Below are 19,693 nucleotides of genomic sequence, written 5' to 3' on the forward strand. Positions count from 1 at the left end.
CCCTGAGCACCAGCTCTCTTAAGCATGCCAACATACACCCCCCCTGAGCACCAGCTCTCTTAAGCATGCCAACATACACCCCCCTGAGCACCAGCTCTCTTAAGCATGCCAACATACACCCCCCCCTTAAGCATGCCAACATACACCCCCCTGAGCACCAGCTCTCTTAAGCATGCCAACATACACCCCCCTGAGCACCAGCTCTCTTAAGCATGCCAACATACACCCCCCTGAGCACCAGCTCTCTTAAGCATGCCAACATACACCCCCCCTGAGCACCAGCTCTCTTAAGCATGCCAACATACACCCCCCCCCCCTGAGCACCAGCTCTCTTAAGCATGCCAACATACACCCCCCCCCTGAGCACCAGCTCTCTTAAGCATGCCAACATACACCCCCCCCCTGAGCACCAGCTCTCTTAAGCATGCCAACATACACCCCCCCTGAGCACCAGCTCTCTTAAGCATGCCAACATACACCCCCCCCCTGAGCACCAGCTCTCTTAAGCATGCCAACATACACCCCCCCCCTGAGCACCAGCTCTCTTAAGCATGCCAACATAAGCACACCCCCCTGAGCACCAGCTCTCTTAAGCATGCCAACATACACCCCCCTGAGCACCAGCTCTCTTAAGCATGCCAACATACACCCCCGCCCCTCCACTCCGTATCGAGCAGTCAGCAAAAACCTCCCAAATTCCTCATTACTCACGAAACATCCGCAACACACTTAGCTTGATTTGCTCCGAGGATGCATGATGAGTTGGAACGTGGGGCGCGCACGCTGCCCGGTGCACGCCAGGGCACATTTAACCCACTGTTATACTATTAGAGGAGTGACTTGGGTAACTTAGGTTCTCTGTCTGCTCGTATTAGTGCAGTGTTGCAGATTGAGATGAGGTTTGATTGGTTGGTTGATGTCTTTTTGAGGTGGTGTCTGTCGTGCGTTCTCATTGGAAGACAGATGGTGTGGAAGAAAGATCTGGCTCAGGTGAAAATAACAGCTTTATTCCAACGTTTTGCTTCCTGTACATGCTGCTTTGGGAAAGGCCTATTCAAGGGCCAATGGAATAGTTTGACACTTTGCATTCCTGTCATTTATTAATATACTATTTAATATGTCTCGCTTTGCATTGAAAAAAAACATGTCATCGTCTATCAGCTGCTTAATAAGAGGCTAAAGTCATTTCAAGGACATTTATGAGACACTTCTCTCATAAAGCTTGTTAAAGGTGTCCTATAGCGGTTTGGTTATAGCACTTACAGGATCATTATAGAAGTACAACGTTACTTAACAGTGTGTGTGTTCAACACCTGTACTGTCTGCAGCCATTTTAAGACCTGGCTGGAGGATTTAAATCTCAACTGCTTCAAGTTCAAGAGCTTTTAATTGTTTAAATATTCATGACCTGTTAATATTTATTTACCATTTTATGAGTCTTTTTTATTTGAAATAAAGATCTTAAAAGGCTTTTGTTACTCGGGTGATACAGTATATCTATCTGACTGATCTTTACAGTTGTATTGCTACACTGCGTCATCATGGGTGTTGAGGAAATGTGGGGGTTGATATCCTGATTGTATCTGTACTGATAGGCCTAGGACTCATGGCTACTGAAAAGAGAAGGGTTCATTGGCCAGTCTTTTTCATTCCCATAGCTGGGCTGCACTCAACAAGGCTTTTACTGCCCTTATGCCCTTACTAGTAGAAGGGTTAGCAGAAACATGCAACTCTTAGAATTAAGACTGTTATTTAAGCAATAAGGCCCAAGGGGGTGTGTTATATGGCCAATTTACCACGGCTAAGGACTGTTCTTAACCTCTTGATTCTAGCCATCCCGAATCCGGGATCGTGAATACAGCCTCAAGCTCATTACCATAACGCAACATTAACTATTCATGAAAATCACAAATGAAATGAAATAAATATGCTAGCTCTCAAGCTTAGCCTTTTGTTAACAACACTGTCATCTCAGATTTTCAAAATATGCTTTTCAACCATAGCAAAACAAGCATTTGTGTAACAGTATTGATAGCTAGCGTAGCATTTAGCATTAGCATTCAGCGGGCAACATTTTCACAAAAACAAGAAAAGCATTCAAATAAAATAATTTACCTTTGAAGAACTTCAGATGTTTTCAATGAGACTCAGTTAGATAGCAAATGTTCAGTTTTTCCTGAAAGATTCTTTGTGTAGGAGAAATCGCTCCGTTTTGTTCGACACGTTTGGCTACCAAAAAAAAAACGAAAATTCAGTCATCAAAACGCCAAACTTTTTTCCAAATTAACTCCATAATATCGACTGAAACATGGTAAACGTTGTTTAGAATCAATCCTCAAGGTGTTTTTCACATATCTCTTCGATGATATATCGTTCGTGGAAGTGTGCTTTCTCCTCTGAATCACATAGCTGAATGCGTGCAGCTGAAAATTACGCACCAATTTCGACAAAGGACACCGGGCGGACACCTGGTAAATGTAGTCTCTTATGGCCAATCTTCCAATGATATGCCTACAAACACGTCACAATGCTGCAGACACCTTGCGGAAACGGCAGAACGTGTAGGCTCGTTCAGGGCGCATTCACAGCCATATAAGGAGACAATGGAAAACATTGCCTCAAAAAGTTTGCTCATTTCCTGTTTGAAGTTTCATCTTGGTTTCGCCTGTAGCATCAGTTCTGTGGCACTCACAGATAATATCTTTGCAGTTTTGGAAACGTCAGTGTTTTCTTTCCAAAGCTGCCAATTATATGCACAGTTGAGCATCTTTTCGTGACAAAATATCTTGTTTAAAATGGGAACGTTTTTTTATCCATAAATTAAAAGAGCGCCCCCTATATCCAAGAAGTTAAGCACGACTCAACGCTGAGTGCCTGGATACAGACCTTAGCCGCGGTATATTGGTCATACACCAACAAACCCCCAAGGTGACTTATTGCTATTATAAACTGGTCACTAACATAATAAGTAAAAATAAATATTTTGTCATACCCGTGATATACCATGGCTGTCAGCCAATCAGCATTCAGGGCTCGAACTGCCCAGTTTATAATATAGGATTAGTCATTGTGGTTTTGTTAAATTACATGTTAGAGCATTATTTTGGTATGATTCATAGATTTATGAGTAAAAGCCTAACTGTGTTTGATAAACATGCCAGAATATTGCTGCTGCACAGCTGTTCTGGCTAACACTAGTTCATCTGTTGCACTGTGACTATTGCTGCTCCACAGCCGTTCTGGCTAACACTAGTTCATCTGTTGCACTGTGACTATTGCTGCACAGCCGTTCTGGCTAACACTAGTTCATCTGTTGCACTGTGACTATTGCTGCACAGCCGTTCTGGCTAACACTAGTTCATCTGTTGCACTGTGACTATTGCTGCACAGCCGTTCTGGCTAACACTAGTTCATCTGTTGCACTGTGACTATTGCTGCTGCACAGCCGTTCTGGCTAACACTAGTTCATCTGTTGCACTGTGACTATTGCTGCTGCACAGCCGTTCTGGCTAACACTAGTTCATCTGTTGCACTGTGACTATTGCTGCTGCACAGCTGTTCTGGCTAACACTAGTTCATCTGTTGCACTGTGACTATTGCTGCTGCACAGCCGTTCTGGCTAACACTAGTTCATCTGTTGCACTGTGAACATGTGTATCTAGTGTAGTGGAGCAAACGGGCTCGGCCACAAACCATACGGCTAATCCACGAGGAAGAGTGATGCATCTGATGCTGGAGAGGAAGAGGAGGATTTCATCTCAGCGCAAATGGTTTATTCCCTTTGCCACGTCTCTGCCCCCCCAAGACCAACCCAACACTTTTTGATGGTTATCGTTGCGTAGGTAATATTCTCTCTGGTTGAAGATAGATGTAGAAGGGGGGTGTTTGCGTTATGACTGACGTTTGATGCAGGGAAGGCGGCCGAGGTTGTGTGTGTGTGTTGGGAGTGGAGCAATGGCGTGTAGGTGATTGGTCTGTCCGCGATGGCGGCCTTGGATGGATGAGGAGTAGGGTTATAAGCAGGCGTTGGGTGGCTGGTATATTGGCTAGGAGCGTCGATGAGATCTGAAGCATGCACGTAAACACACACACACACACACACACACACACACACACACACACACACACACACACACACACACACACACACACACACACACACACACACACACACACCTCTCAGAGTGCAGGTGGTGATGGATTGCCGTTCCTTCCAGGTGTGAGTCTCTGCAACGCCCCAATATTCCCTCAGAAGGACGTGACAGGCAGTATATAACCCATCAGTTAAGGCTGACTGCACCACTGCTGAAACTTCTTCCAGGCAGGGAGAACTGGGCTTGTGTCCCAAATGCACCTTATTCCCTACTTGGTGCGTTACTTTTGACTGGAGGCCAATTGGCCCTGTTCAAAAGCGATGTACTGTATAGAGAATAGGTTGCCATTTGGAACACAGCCGTGGAGAGCAGCCCAGAATCTGTGACTGGCTCTCTCTCCTACCTAGGCTGCACTTTGGTTGGTTCTGACAGCTTGAGTTTCTTTCCCCCACATCCTTCCTCTTTACCTTTGTCTGCCTCCACTTAAGAGCGTAAAGAAATTCATCAAGGTGATTTTTTTTCTTCTCCTCTTAACCGTTTAATTTCAAGATGTTGCGACATGGTGAAAGGGCCGATCTAGACAGTAGCAGCCTGCTTTGCCTTGACGTGGCGTTGCTGGGTTTTGTGGCAGCGGGAACTTTGGGGCGGAAAAAAAGAACCAAATTGTTTGACCTTCGCTTGTACTTGAGTTTCAGTTTGGGTTGCAGTTGTTACGGCGTGTGGAATGCGTTTTTAATCACGGTTGAGGGGCAGCGCGTTGGGAGAGACTGCTAGCCTAGTGTCAACGAGCGGGTGCGTGTGTGTGTGTCCCCACGTGTGTATCTATAGCTTTGTGTGTGTTGTATTTTATTAGCAGAACACCAGGGCTGTCAGGATTGACTCCTCCAAAGGATTGCAGCAGTTGTTGGAAGGTGGCCTGGTTCCCAGTCAGTCTAGCCGTTAATAAATAATGGCTGCGTCAGGGTAACGTATGGATGGGGGCTGTGTGTTATAATGAGGCGTTCTGGAGCAGAGCACATCAGGCAGCCGAGAAGAACACCACTCTCCCCAGACTGCTATTCACTTCAGTTCAGCCTCCCCTGGTGAGAGTGTGGAGGGGAAGGAGGTCTGCCCAGTGACAATGAACTATGTGTGTCTCCTGAGAAGCTTGTGTGTGTGTGTGTGTGTGTGTGTGTGTGTGTGTGTGTGTGTGTGTGTGTGTGTGTGTGTGTGTGTGTGTGTGTGTGTGTGTGTGTGTGTGTGTGTGTGTGTGTGTGTGTGTGTGTGTGTGTGTGTGTGTGTGTGTGTGTGTGTGTGTGTGTGTGTGTCTCTGTGTGTGTCTCTGTGTGTGTGTGTGTGTGTGTGTGTGTGTGTGTCTCTGTGTGTCTGTGTGTGTGTGTGTCTCTGTGTGTCTGTCTCTGTGTGTGTGTGTCTGTCTCTGTGTGTCTGTGTCTCTGTGTGTGTGTGTGTGTGTCTGTCTGTGTCTGTGTGTGTGTGTCTGTCTCTGTGTGTGTGTCTGTCTCTGTGTGTGTGTGTGTCTGTCTGTGTGTGTGTGTGTCTGTCTCTGTGTGTGTGTGTGTCTGTCTCTGTGTGTGTGTGTCTGTCTGTCTCTGTGTGTGTGTCTGTCTCTGTGTGTGTGTGTGTCTGTCTCTGTGTGTGTGTCTGTCTCTGTGTGTGTGTGTGTCTGTCTCTGTGTGTGTGTGTGTCTGTCTCTGTGTGTGTGTCTGTCTGTGTGTGTGTGTGTGTGTCTGTCTGTCTGTCTCTGTGTGTCTGTCTGTGTGTGTGTGTGTGTGTGTGTGTGTGTGTGTGTGTGTGTGTGTGTGTGTGTGTGTGTGTGTGTGTGTGTGTGTGTGTGTGTCTCTGTGTGTGTGTCTGTCTCTCTGTGTGTGTCTGTCTCTCTCCCTCTGCTCTGATTTTTCAGACACTTCACACATTTTTCCCAGACTCTTTTTTTTCATCCCTAGCACAGTTTCTTTTACTTTGAGCGAGACGGAGGGAGAGAAAGTAGTAAAGTTCCTTGAATATTCTGTTCAGTCAGAAGCATAAAGAGAGAGTGTGTGGCCGAACAGGGAGTTAGTACTGCTCAGAAATGGTCTGGCGTAATTACGGCTGAATTAAGTTTCATGACCGTAGCGGTGGGGAAGTGTGTGTGTGTGTGTGTGTGTGTGTGTGTGTGTATGTTTGGGGAAGGGGAAGGGGAGATTGTAAGAGAAGGTTAGTGCCAGACATGTCTCAAGGGAACCAGGGCACATTTGCAATCACCCCAAGTTCAAAAGGGTAATTTATTCACCGTCTGTGGTTAAAGTAGGGCTGCTCTGAATGCCAGTGGGACTCTTCCTCCTGGAAGCAGCCGCCGCTGCTGAGCCGTGTAGAGAGGACGGGAGAGACGGTATTTTCATTTTCTCCTTTTTTCCCCTCTGTTCGTCTCTCCTAGATGTTGTTGTTTCAAGCCCGGCCCTGGGTGGCGTCTTTTAGCGCACGCCGGCGAGCATATTTCACTTTTACGCTCATTCCCATTGACGTGCGGGCGTTGATTGAATTTGAGGTGCTGCGGCGTGGCCCATTATCGTCCTCATCGTCTTGAGTGGTTTATCTCTGGACCCTACCAATGCTACACTCTGCTCTGTGTGACGCCTGCCTGCCGGGTGTGTGTGTGTGTGTGTGTGTGTGTGTGTGTGTGTGTGTGTGTGTGTGTGTGTGTGTGTGTGTGTGTGTGTGTGTGTGTGTGTGTGTGTGTGTGTGTGTGTGTGTGTGTGTGTGTGTGTGTGTGTGTGCGCATTAGACTGTGAATGTGAGAAAGAGAAAGGGAGGAGGGATGTGTTTGGATGCTATCTGGTATGTGTTATCACAACAGCCCTGACAGACTATCAGATCAGGGGGGTTGATTATGAGTCAGCAGCCCTCTCCTCCTCATCCCATCTTTCTCCTCCCCCCCCCATCTACCTCTCACCCCCCTCCTCCCCTCCCCTTTTCAACTCTCTTCCTCCACCTCATCCCTTTTTCAACCCTCCTCCTCTCACCCCTCCTCCTCAATCAGGACACGCCAGACTCCCACCATTAACTACACTGCCATGGCCAATCAGCATCAGCTGTCGTCAGGACCTCACTGTATCCTTCTAGGAGAGAAAGGCCAGACTAGTGCAAATCTATTTATTTTGGTCGCATACATATATTTAGCTAATTTTATTGCAGGTTTAGCAAAATGTTTGTGTTCCTAGCTCCAACACTGCAATAATATCTAACAATACACATATTAAAAAGTACAATAATGGAATTTAGAAATAAAGAAATATTAGGAAGACTCCGGAGTATACATATATTTATACCACAGCATTGTTGAATACTTGTTTCTGATTGGCTAGAAGGGTATTCTAGTATGAACATTAAAACCAGATAACAGGACACCTTGAAATCAAGATGCAATATGTGCTTACACATTCAGATCATACTCTCTACAGTCACAGAAAGCTAAACCAACAACTACACAAAACTACATTGTAAACGCAGGTCCAACGAGGAAAAAAGTTAGCTAGTATTGATTTGTTTTTAGAGACACATTTTTGTTGAGCATCTGATGCCCTAACGTGGTGAGTGATGAACATTAATTCATTTCTCCGGTTCTCTCCGCCATTAAAACTGTCAAATCCTCCCACATGTTGCTATTTTCACCAGCTGTTTTCAGCAACTGATATTTTTTTATTTAATTGTTATATTGGCAAGTTTGCTACCAACAAATATCTAGCTAGCTTTTAGCGTAGTCTTTGATATCCAATACTGTCTCCTCGTAATTAACAGAGTTGCCGAGTGTTCTGACGAGAAGGCAAGCTTTTCTAGCTCTACCAGGCATTATCAGGCATTATCAGCTTATTGTTATGGATGTATCCAAATGAATGGCAATAGAAAACAGCTACTTTGCTGTTATTCTGGCTGCAGATGTCGTGACTGTGTAGCTGGTTAGCAGCAAGCAGGGGATAAGAACGTTGCCACGGAGCAAAGAAAGAACGACTTGGTCGCGGGTATTGTACAGGGTAATGTACTGGGTATTGTACAGGGTAATGTACTGGGTATTGTACAGGGTAATGTACAGGGTAATGTACTGGGTAATGTACAGGGTAATGTACTGGGTATTGTACAGGGTAATGTACTGGGTATTGTACAGGGTAATGTACAGGGTATTGTACAGGGTAATGTACAGGGTATTGTACAGGGTAATGTACTGGGTATTGTACAGGGTAATGTACTGGGTATTGTACAGGGTAATGTACTGGGTATTGTACAGGGTAATGTACTGGGCGGAGGCCGGCTAGTGTTGACAATTTAACAGTCTGATGGCCTTGAGATGGAAGCTGTTTTTTCCAGTCCCTTTGTCCCAGCTTTAATGAACCTGTATTGACCTTGCCTTCTGGATGGTAGCGGGGTAAACAGGCCGTGACTGGGGTGGCGGAGTTCCTTGATGATCATCTTGGCCTTCCTGTGACACACCGGGTGCTGTGGATGTCCTGGAGGGCAGGCAGTGTGCCCCCGGTGAGGCGTTGGGCTGACAACGCCGCTCTCTGTAGAGCCCTGTGGTTGCGGACGTTGCCGTTGCTCTACCACGTGGTGATACAGCCCGACAGAGTGCTCTCAGTGGTGCATCTGTAAAAGTTTGAGGGTCTTAGGGGCCAAGACAAATTTCTTTAGCCTCGTGAAGTCCATGATCAGCTCCTTCGCTTTGTTGAGGGGAGGCCCTCACCTCCTCCCTGTAGGCTGTTTCGTTGTTGTTGTTAGTAGTCAGGCCTACCACTGTTGTATCCTCTGCAAACTTGATGATTGCGTTGGAGACATGCATGGCCACATGCATGGTCAGGTAAGGTCGAGGTGATATGATCCTTAACTAGTCTCTCAAAGCACTTCAGGATGACAGAGGTGAGTGCTACGGGTCGATAGTCATTTAGTTCAGTTACCTTTGCTTTCCTGGGTACAGGAACAATTGTGGACATCTTGAAGCAAGTGGGAACAACCGACTGGGATAGGGAGAGATTGAATATGTTTGTGTACACTCCAGCCAGCTGGTCTGCGCATGCTCTGAGGACGCGGCTAGGGATGCCGTTTGGGACGGCAGCCTTGCGAGGGTTAACACGCTTAAATGTCTTACTCACATCAGCCATTGAGATGGAGAGCTCACAATCCTCGGGAGTGGCCGTGACCCGCGTCGGTGGCACTGTTTTCCTTGAAGCGGGTGAAGGTGTTTAGCTTGTCTGGGAGAAAGACGTCGGTGTCCGCGACGTGGCTGGTTTTCCCTTTCTAATCCGTGATTGTCTGGAGTCCCTGCCACATACGTCTTGTGTCTGTGCCGTTGAATTGCGACTTCACTTTGTCTCACTTTGACTTCCCTTTTCCTGTCATTTTGCTTGTCTGATTGCCTTATGGAGGGCATAACTGGACTGTTTGTACTTGGTCATCGTCCCAGTCAACTTGACGTGGTTAAATGTAGTGGTTCACGCTTTCAGCTTTGCACGAATCTGTCCACGGTTTCTGGTTAGGGTAGGTTTTAATAGTCACAATGGGAACACTTCCTCGTGAACTCAATGTTATTCTGGGGCAACCCGGAACACATCCCAGTCCGTGTGAACTCTGACTTCCTGTCTCCCCCATGTCCCTTTTTAAAGATATTTACCTGAACTCTGTGGCTCTGCTTTAAATGTCAGGACCTTTCCAGTTTGGGGGTTTGGAGTCATTTGTATTTTTCAGGGGAGTTGTGAATCTCTTCACTCGGTTAAAGTCCAACCCAGTAGTGTCTCACATTGTGTTCCTTACCTGTGTGTTATTGTAGCTGGGTAGTTATGCTCCTCTGGTGGCGTCAGAGTTCCAGTAGTGTCTCACATTGTGTTCCTTACCTGTGTGTTATTGTAGCTGGGTAGTTATGCTCCTCTGGTGGCGTCAGGGTTCCAGTAGTGTCTCACATTGTGTTCCTTACCTGTGTGTTATTGTAGCTGGGTAGTTATGCTCCTCTGGTGGCGTTCAGGGTTCCAGTAGTGTCTCACATTGTGTTCCTTACCTGTGTGTTATTTAGCTTAGTTATGCTCCTCTGGTGGGTCAGTTCCAGTAGTGTCTCACATTGTGTTCCTACCTGTGTTATTGTAGCTGGGTAGTTATGCTCCTCTGGTGGCGTCAGGGTTCCAGTAGTGTCTCACATTGTGTTCCTTACCTGTGTGTTATTGTAGCTGGGTAGTTATGCTCCTCTGGTGGCGTCAGGGTTCCAGTAGTGTCTCACATTGTGTTCCTTACCTGTGTGTTATTGTAGCTGGGTAGTTATGCTCCTCTGGTGGCGTCAGGGTTCCAGTAGTGTCTCACATTGTGTCTACCTGTGTGTTATTGTAGCTGGGTAGTTATGCTCCTCTGGTGTCAGGGTTCCAGTAGTGTCTACCTGTGTGTTATTGTAGCTGGGTAGTTATGCTCCTCTGGTGGCGTCAGGGTTCCAGTAGTGTCTCACATTGTGTTCTACCTGTGTGTTATTGTACATTGTGTTCCAGGGTTTACCATTGTGTTCCTTACCTGTGTGTTATTGTAGCTGGGTAGTTATGCTCCTCTGGTGGCGTCAGGGTTCCAGTAGTGTCTCACATTGTGTTCCTTACCTGTGTGTTATTGTAGCTGGGTAGTTATGCTCCTCTGGTGGCGTCAGGGTTCCAGTGGTGTTGACGTGAGGCTGAGCCGCTGCGTTACTCTGGCTTGATATGAGGTGAAACCTCAGTGTTACGCCGGGGACAGGGGAGCAACACTATCAGCCCTCCTCACCCTCCTTTTCCCTCCCTCTCTCTCTCTGCTCTCACACGCTGTGCCATTCTGTTTCGTTTCTCCATCTCTTTCTCTCCCTCCCTCATCTTATTTCTCTTCTCCATTTATCTACTACACCCCCCCCCTCTCTCTGCCTCCTTTCTCTCTGGCGGTGGGTTGATGGAGTGATTTCGATGGGATGCTGTGGAGGCAGGCGGGGGAGCGAGGAGACGTGGAGCTGTGCTAATTGAGCTGCCTTTGTGCCTGGTCACTGCAGTGAGCCAAGGCAAGGGACCTGGGAGAACGAGGGAATCTGAGAACACACACACATACTCTGTCTCAGACACACAATGCAAGCAGCACTCAAGAGTCCCCACCGCCAAATAGATCGATAGCGCAGGACTTAACAAAACGGAGACATGGCGAGCGCCCACATCAGGGTCATTATTGTGGAGAGTGGAGCATCACACTTCCATCCAGGGACTGATCAATGACCGAATGTATGGATCAACATAAACATCCTCCCCTTACCCTCCTTTCTCTCACTGCCTCAGTCTTCTACCTAACAAACTGTCATGTTTCTGGACTAGGGAAGCTTATACCTTTTGCACACTATCGTGCCGACCCAAAGCAAACTGTGTTGGCTCCATCATTTATTTTAGCAGTGTCCTTTTTGTTTAGCATGGTTCAAGCGACTTTGGTGGATGTGTAACCCGGCTAGCTCAGTACAGCATGGTTTGGCATGGCTCTGTCATGTCAAATGCCCTCTGGTAAAGTATCATGTTTTAGGAGTGTGGTGGTGGAGTGACTTTGGTGGATGTGTAACCCGGCTAGCTCAGTACAGCATGGTTTGGCATGGCTCTGTCATGTCAAATGCCCTCTGGTAAAGTATCATGTTTTAGGAGTGTGGTGGTGGAGTGACTTTGGTGGATGTGTAACCCGGCTAGCTCAGTACAGCATGGATTGGCATGGCTCTGTCATGTCAAATGCCCTCTGGTAAAGTATCATGTTTTAGGAGTGTGGTGGTGGAGTGACTTTGGTGGATGTGTAACCCGGCTAGCTCAGTACAGCATGGTTTGGCATGGCTCTGTCATGTCAAATGCCCTCTGGTAAAGTATCGTGTTTTAGGAGTGTGGTGGTGGAGTGACTTTGGTGGATGTGTAACCCGGCTAGCTCAGTACAGCATGGTTTGGCATGGCTCTGTCATGTCAAATGCCCTCTGGTAAAGTATCATGTTTTAGGAGTGTGGTGGTGGAGTGACTTTGGTGGATGTGTAACCCGGCTAGCTCAGTACAGCATGGTTTGGCATGGCTCTGTCATGTCAAATGCCCTCTGGTAAAGTATCATGTTTTAGGAGTGTGGTGGTGGAGTGACTTTGGTGGATGTGTAACCCGGCTAGCTCAGTACAGCATGGTTTGGCATGGCTCTGTCATGTCAAATGCCCTCTGGTAAAGTATCATGTTTTAGGAGTGTGGTGGTGGAGTGACTTTGGTGGATGTGTAACCCGGCTAGCTCAGTACAGCATGGTTTGGCATGGCTCTGTCATGTCAAATGCCCTCTGGTAAAGTATCATGTTTTAGGAGTGTGGTGGTGGAGTGACTTTGGTGGATGTGTAACCCGGCTAGCTCAGTACAGCATGGTTTGGCATGGCTCTGTCATGTCAAATGCCCTCTGGTAAAGTATCATGTTTTAGGAGTGTGGTGGTGGAGTGACTTTGGTGGATGTGTAACCCGGCTAGCTCAGTACAGCATGGTTTGGCATGGCTCTGTCATGTCAAATGCCCTCTGGTAAAGTATCATGTTTTAGGAGTGTGGTGGTGGAGTGACTTTGGTGGATGTGTAACCCGGCTAGCTCAGTACAGCATGGTTTGGCATGGCTCTGTCATGTCAAATGCCCTCTGGTAAAGTATCATGTTTTAGGAGTGTGGTGGTGGAGTGACTTTGGTGGATGTGTAACCCGGCTAGCTCAGTACAGCATGGTTTGGCATGGCTCTGTCATGTCAAATGCCCTCTGGTAAAGTATCATGTTTTAGGAGTGTGGTGGTGGAGTGACTTTGGTGGATGTGTAACCCGGCTAGCTCAGTACAGCATGGTTTGGCATGGCTCTGTCATGTCAAATGCCCTCTGGTAAAGTATCATGTTTTAGGAGTGTGGTGGTGGAGTGACTTTGGTGGATGTGTAACCCGGCTAGCTCAGTACAGCATGGTTTGGCATGGCTCTGTCATGTCAAATGCCCTCTGGTAAAGTATCATGTTTTAGGAGTGTGGTGGTGGAGTGACTTTGGTGGATGTGTAACCCGGCTAGCTCAGTACAGCATGGTTTGGCATGGCTCTGTCATGTCAAATGCCCTCTGGTAAAGTATCATGTTTTAGGAGTGTGGTGGTGGAGTGACTTTGGTGGATGTGTAACCCGGCTAGCTCAGTACAGCATGGTTTGGCATGGCTCTGTCATGTCAAATGCCCTCTGGTAAAGTATCATGTTTTAGGAGTGTGGTGGTGGAGTGAGCTTCAGCACAGGGTTCCATGTTGCTTATTGTTTTTTCTTGCTCTTAGAATGTAGATCCTGGTTATTGGACGAACACATTGCGGCACTCCCATATATTTCTTTCACATTCTTATTTTGGGGTTTAATTTCAAGGATCTGCTCCTGGTGCAGGTTCTTTCCCATGGCTGGGCCGCTTCTTAATTACGTGTGAACATGGAAATGCGTCTCGTACTGCGGATTACTTTTAGGCTCCTCTCCCACTTCTCTCTCTCGCTCTCGCTCTCTCTCGCTGTCTGCTTCAGCTCTGTAGCTCTCTCTGTTGCCAAGAATCTCTGTCTCCCTTTCTCCACGTTTCACTCCAAAATTTCACACACATTTTCACTCTTTCAGTTTGTATTAGCCGACATTATTCTGACACTCGCCTTCATTCATAGATAGTTTGAGACGTCTGCGGGAACCATGTGTTCGTAACCTTCACAGCCTTGCTATATTCTCTTTCAGTATGTTACTTCAGCATTTGTTAAGGCATGACACGTTCTGATGTTGGCTAACTCTCTGTTAGCTGCGTCTGGACCGGTTCCATTCTCCTGGATTCTGCTGTCTTCCATTCCCACCTCTATTCCAACCAGAGGAGAAGCGTTGAGGACATTCAGTCATTTCCATGTTGTGATCTCCAGTATTTCATTGAGTCTTTTTGTATCGCCAACAGGCGACAGTAGTGTTAGCCTGCCAGTACAGGTGGGAAGTAGATGTGGGGGAATAGGTTCCTGTAAGTGTGGGGTTATCCTGCGTTTTAGCCCACTTGAAATAATGGTAAACAGAGCACTCAACCAAAGAGCAGAGAAAAAAACACCTAAAAAAAGTGTGTTAATTGAATAAATGAATACATGGTTGTGTTGAACCTTACTAATTGAATAATGTTGCCATAAGATGTACTTGAAATGCTTTCCTGGTTGGCTGACGGTTACACTGGGGGGGAGGTCGTCTGTAAATTCCATTAACTGGGCCTGTAAATTAACCTACATTACTAAAGTGGTAAAGTGGCATTTTTCAATTAGCCAGCTAAATACTGTAGGAATTTGTAGGAATGAAACATGTATTTTGTAATTGTACAACTGCTTACTTTCTCTGTATACTGTAGGAATTCATACTGTAGGAAAGTGGTGTCTCGTGATTTAATGTATGAATGCTTCCCGTCTAATGAGTTGAGACATTACTGTGCCTGTGTGGGTTTTGTGAAGTGGAAAGGGGCAGGTGACATAACGGACCAGAGAGGTTATGATGAAACCGTTGTGCGTCGTAACCCATTCTGATTGGGGGGGGGTGAGGTGAGTAGGCCTGTATTCAGTAATGTTAGTGTTTGGCCGTATTGATAGAATTGTAGCCTCCCTCCCTGTGCTTCATTGGTTCACTGACTGACTCGCTGGTACATCAATTAGTTGGTTGTTGTTACACAAGTGCTTAGCTGTGTGCTTGGCCGCTTACCCATCACCTGGTTCACGAACACAGTGCTGGATCTCTACCCATATTCCCTCTTCAGGTCCGATCTGTGTGACTTTCTAGAGAAACACCTGTTTTGTGGTGGAAAAATGTGCATTTGCATCCTTGTTTATTGTTGCAATTTGTTGCATTGTTGCAATATAATGTTGCAATATAAAGCTGTGTACCTGGCATGTCTCACATGGCGGTTTTGTTGACAAAATACAGAAGGAAAGTTGAATAAATTGTATGTTGCTGGATCTTTTGTTATATGCATCAACGGGTGATTGAAGGAATACATGTTTTGCGTACCAATATTTAAGCTCATCCCACGTAGGATTATATGATATACTGTATCATAGCACCAGAATTGGCGGGCTACTTGTTGTTAATGCAGCCCACATCTTGGTTATATCAGAGTACCTAGCCCTAAGACACTCATCCACCTCCTCTGTGAAGAGTCCGTGATTATACTCATATTGAAATATCACATTTCCCCTCCTCTCTCTTCCACTCCTCTCTGCTCAGAGTAAAGTGATTTTTTGTTTCAATCAGACACCACCGTTTCCATCGAGCTGGAGGGGGAAAAACACACAAAAAACAGCTAATTGGTTATGGGGATTTCCGGGGACTCTTTTTCTATGTTGTGAATTAAAAATGGTAGTTGGTTTCCAAAAAGGAAGTGGCTGTCACTCCAGTGTAGTGGGGCTGGCGCGGCCCCAAATTGAAATGACGCGCTGGTTCCCCCTCACTGCGGCTGGAGCTTCCCGTAATTAAACGCCTCATTGTTGCATCATGGGAATTTTGTGGTGAATATTTCATCATGGTGTAGTGATTTATTTGGGTGTGGGTGTTTTTTTAGGGAGGTGGGTGGTAGGTACTGGAGGTGTCTTTAACCTTGGGACGCTCTTAGAGGAAATTAAACGTGGGGATAACTAAGGTATGTCTGGGTTGAAGAAGTGAGTGATTTGACTGCTCAGCTGTTGTGGTCTTTCAACAAAGTGTTCTTTGTGAGAGAAAATAAAGATTCTAAGGTGAAACCCGGGCCACCTCAGACAACATACAGTAGGCCTCCTTGTGCCCCAGTGGCCTTGTATACTGTACTCACATTTTTTCCCCTTGGTTTTAAAATGCTCAAAAGAAGAAAGATACACTTTCCCTTTCGCCTTGGTAACTGTTGCTAACCGTTTGCCTTTGCTCTTTTGGTTTCTCCTACAGAGGACACCAGTCAACAATGGAGAGGCATTCCGGTGGTTCTTTTAGAGCGCCCGACCTTAGTGACATCAACACGCGGTCAGAGGTCCAGTTAGAACTCTGATGACATCACTGCAGGAAGCACTGGGGGTTCAGAGAACCCAAACAACCTCCCAGTTTTTAAACCAGGAGACAGAAACTCTAAAAAGATGAAACGATAAACATTATGGTGTTGGTTTAACTCTGTAATTTCCTTTCCTGTGTAATTATTGTACCTTTTGACAGTATCATAATGTCTATTTTCGGTGTATATGAATGTGTTTCAGTGTTGTTTGGCTGTAAAGTTTACAGTCAATCTTATGTAAAGGACTCAATGGACAATCATCACCAATACGTCAACAACAAAGATGGCCGCTGCTGGGATTGATCATGTGATCGTCACACACAACCTTGGAGCAATAATCTTTAAAGTTGATTATTCTGCTTGTGTTTTCCCTTTATTTCCGTTTTCAAATTATTATATCGAAGCTGAATTATTTTTTATAAAATGTGTCATTTTTGTTTAATGCTTGCATTCCCTGTTTGTGTGTGTGCGCGCCTCTGACTGGGGGAAACTATAAGGTCCTCCTTGGTAAATGTGATGTATCATATAAGTGACACACCATGCCAGAGAGAACGGCATTATTATTTAGATGCTTTCATTTGGGGTTTCTTTCAGTTTTTGTCCAGCACGTTACGAAACAGGGCACATTGTCTTGTGTAGCGAGTTGTACTTTTTTGGAAAACAAAAAGGAGCATCGTTGTGTTACAGTTACTGCACAAAGGGGTGGTTGTGAGCCAGACTGTTTCTCTTTGGTTTTGATACGCTTCAAAGATGGTGTTATGATTCGCTATTTCATGTAACTGTCTTGCCACCTCCTGACCATCTTCTGGGTTTTTGTTTGAAATACAAAGGTCATCTTATAGGTAACACTATACTTAAATCCTGCAGGTATAATGCCTCTACTTATATCCTGCAGGCATAAGCAGGTATAATGCTTCATTACTTGTTATTAGCAGGTATAATGCTTCATTACTTGTTATTAGCAGGTATAATGCTTCATTACTTGTTATTAGCAGGTATAATGCTTCATTACTTGTTATTAGCAGGTATAATGCTTTATTGCTTGTTTATAAGCAGGTATAATGCTTTATTGCTTGTTTATAAGCAGGTATATTGCTTCATTACTTGTTATAAGCATGTAATGTCCGTTACAATGTCTTATGAGGTTTATGATATATACTTGCAGACTAAGTAAAGTGTTACCGGTTATTACACCCAAGCTGCCTAAAATGGAGTAATTAATAATACTAGTAAAGGGATTCTGAGGTTAAATTAACATGATTCAAATGGAATATTAAGTCAACAGTACAGTTTACATATCTGACAACAGTTGTATACATTATAAGTGATATATGTTCACTGTGAGTATCTGTCTGACTCCAGTTATTCTGGAAGTACGGGACTTTCCATACCTTTCTCCTGCAGAGACACAATAACAACAAAAGCCTGAGCTGAAGCAAGAAGTGAACACATTCCAAAAACGACAACAATTATTCAATAAATGACTCATCGTCTTCAAAACCCTATTGTTGCATGTGTAAATGTGTTTTGGTTTTAAAGATGAACAAGAATTTGTATATTGTTGTTGTGATGCTTTTATGTGTTCAAATAAAAAAAAGGACTAAAAACAAATATTTTGAATGGCAACGAATAACGCAACATTTATATCCTCACATTGTACAATTAAATATTGGATTATGATTCACCTGCAATGTTTTTCCTCTCTCATTTGCTGCTGCTGGGAAGCATCACTCAAACAACAACGAGGAGAGGATATATAAACGGCATTGGTTGCATCCCGAGTCACGTCTCCCCCGGAATACTAAAATGTCGCATGGTGGAAGAGAGTCATTCCCAGAGGCAGCAGGCTTTAAAGAACTAGTGAAATCCCATGTGGTTTGTCACACGGGTAGAAGGAGGAGAAGAGGGGGGGGCGCCTGAGATGGCTTGTGCAGCCCGAATGATTTCCAGGTCTGGGGGGGGTTGGCGAGAGTAGTGAGGGGGAGAGTGGAGGAGGGGATAGAGGGGTGCATTCGGGTTTGCTGTGAATTACTGGGGTCGCTGAGGAGACGGTGGAAGATGAAATCATCCGGGACCGATTTTTTCCTCCTCGGTAACGAAACCCACGCAGCCGTAACCTGCGTCTTGAGCTGCTGGCGGCAAAAGGCCTGAGAGAGGAGAGCTACATTGGAAATCATTCTGCGTGCATTCCGCGGCAGATGAGTCTGTGTGGCAAATCCCCGCCACCGCCCGTGATGGGAAGGTGATAAATAACGTGCATCGGGAGCGCCGGCCGCTGAGATTAAACCATATCAGAGATTGGCTTCCTCTAATCCCCCTCTTCTCGTCCTCCCTTTCCTCTCCTGGATCAGTCTGGAAACTGCGATTTAAAGTCCTCAGGCCCCTGTGGTACCGTTTTCCCCCTCCTGCACTGAGTGTGTGTGTGTGTGGGGGGGGGGGGGTAAAGGAGAAAAAAGGTAAAGTAAACGGGATGAAGATGTATGAGCTGAGTATTCTCCCATGAAATGTGTGCAGCGCTCATCTCGATGGAGATGGGAATGGAGCTAGGGATGGGGACTTGGTAAGACAGGCTGTGCCAGGAGGACTCTATACAGCAGGGGTGAGCAATCATTTTGGCTCGAGGGCCACATGTGGATTTTAAAAATCAGCAGAGGGCCAAATTTTCTGACCGCAAAAGCAATTTGCGGGCCAGAAAAAGTGCAGGTGTTTAAAAATATGTAGGTTGATTATCATTTCTAAATACTTTCTATCTGGTATCTTTAGAACGTTCAAAATCATTTCCAGCCCTGCTTCATAGGATTTCATTAGGGTGGTTGGGTCATAGAATGGAAACTCTAACGTCCGTTTTCCCGGATCAAAATGAAACCTCGACCTAGGGCCCAAAAACATGTCCTTAACTGGGTGAGCATCCCTCCCCTGCATTCAGAAATTATATTCTCCATTGAGTAGGCAATTTAGTCCAGACTATAAAGTTAATTTGTGTCTCGGAAACCAGCCCTAAACAACAAACCTACACCACCTAACTGTACACTGTTATAATTAGTGAGTTGCCCATAGGAATATAGAACGGGCTTCTCCATTTAAATCCATGATGGCCCTTTCTATGGATTCTATTTCTATGGTGATGCCCTTTTATCTTCCAGGGGGAATACATCCAGGAGATTAGATGCTTACCCCCAACCATGCCCTTCACTGAGATTTAGAGTCCTTGTGGTCCTCCTGGTAATCCCTTTAGGGATTTCTGACTGCAGGGGAGGGATGCTCACACCGTTAAGGAGATATCCCTGGCACACAGGACTAGCACAGGGAAAAAGCACAGTCACTTTCTTGGAATGAGTGAATACTGGAACGCTGCTCAGGGAATGGGAATGTTGTTGATGGGAAATATGGAGTTTCCAGTTGGGCGGAAGTGATGCGTCTGTATCCTGACGGTGCAGGTTTTTTCCTCCTTTACACCTGCAATATGTCACTTTTTGGGTGACCTGACCAAATTCACATAGAAATGTGATTTATAGATCATTCATTCTTATTGAAAGCATGTATAAGAAACAGTAGAGCTGTTCTATATGTGTTATTTCTATGCTTCC

At 45.7% G+C, this 19,693-nt stretch overlaps 1 protein-coding gene across 7 annotated transcripts in view; it reads left to right on the forward strand.

Moving 5' to 3' along the window:
• cxxc4 (CXXC finger 4) overlaps positions 1-17,780 on the forward strand; it is a 41,257-nt gene extending 23,477 nt beyond the window's left edge. For 5 of the 7 annotated variants that reach the window (XM_046334382.1, XM_046334378.1, XM_046334380.1 and 2 more), the window contains one exon: positions 16,007-17,780. In XM_046334382.1, coding sequence (XP_046190338.1) covers positions 16,007-16,051 — 45 coding nt within the window. In that variant the 3' untranslated portion in view covers positions 16,052-17,780. The remainder of the gene's footprint in view (positions 1-16,006) is intronic. The other 2 variants (XR_006835726.1, XR_006835725.1) reach the window with 2 other exon arrangements.
• The last annotated feature ends 1,913 nt before the right edge of the window (positions 17,781-19,693 follow it).

The sequence above is a fragment of the Oncorhynchus gorbuscha genome, unplaced genomic scaffold (assembly GCF_021184085.1).
Source record: "Oncorhynchus gorbuscha isolate QuinsamMale2020 ecotype Even-year unplaced genomic scaffold, OgorEven_v1.0 Un_scaffold_602, whole genome shotgun sequence".
Classification (NCBI taxonomy): Eukaryota; Metazoa; Chordata; class Actinopteri; order Salmoniformes; family Salmonidae; genus Oncorhynchus; species Oncorhynchus gorbuscha.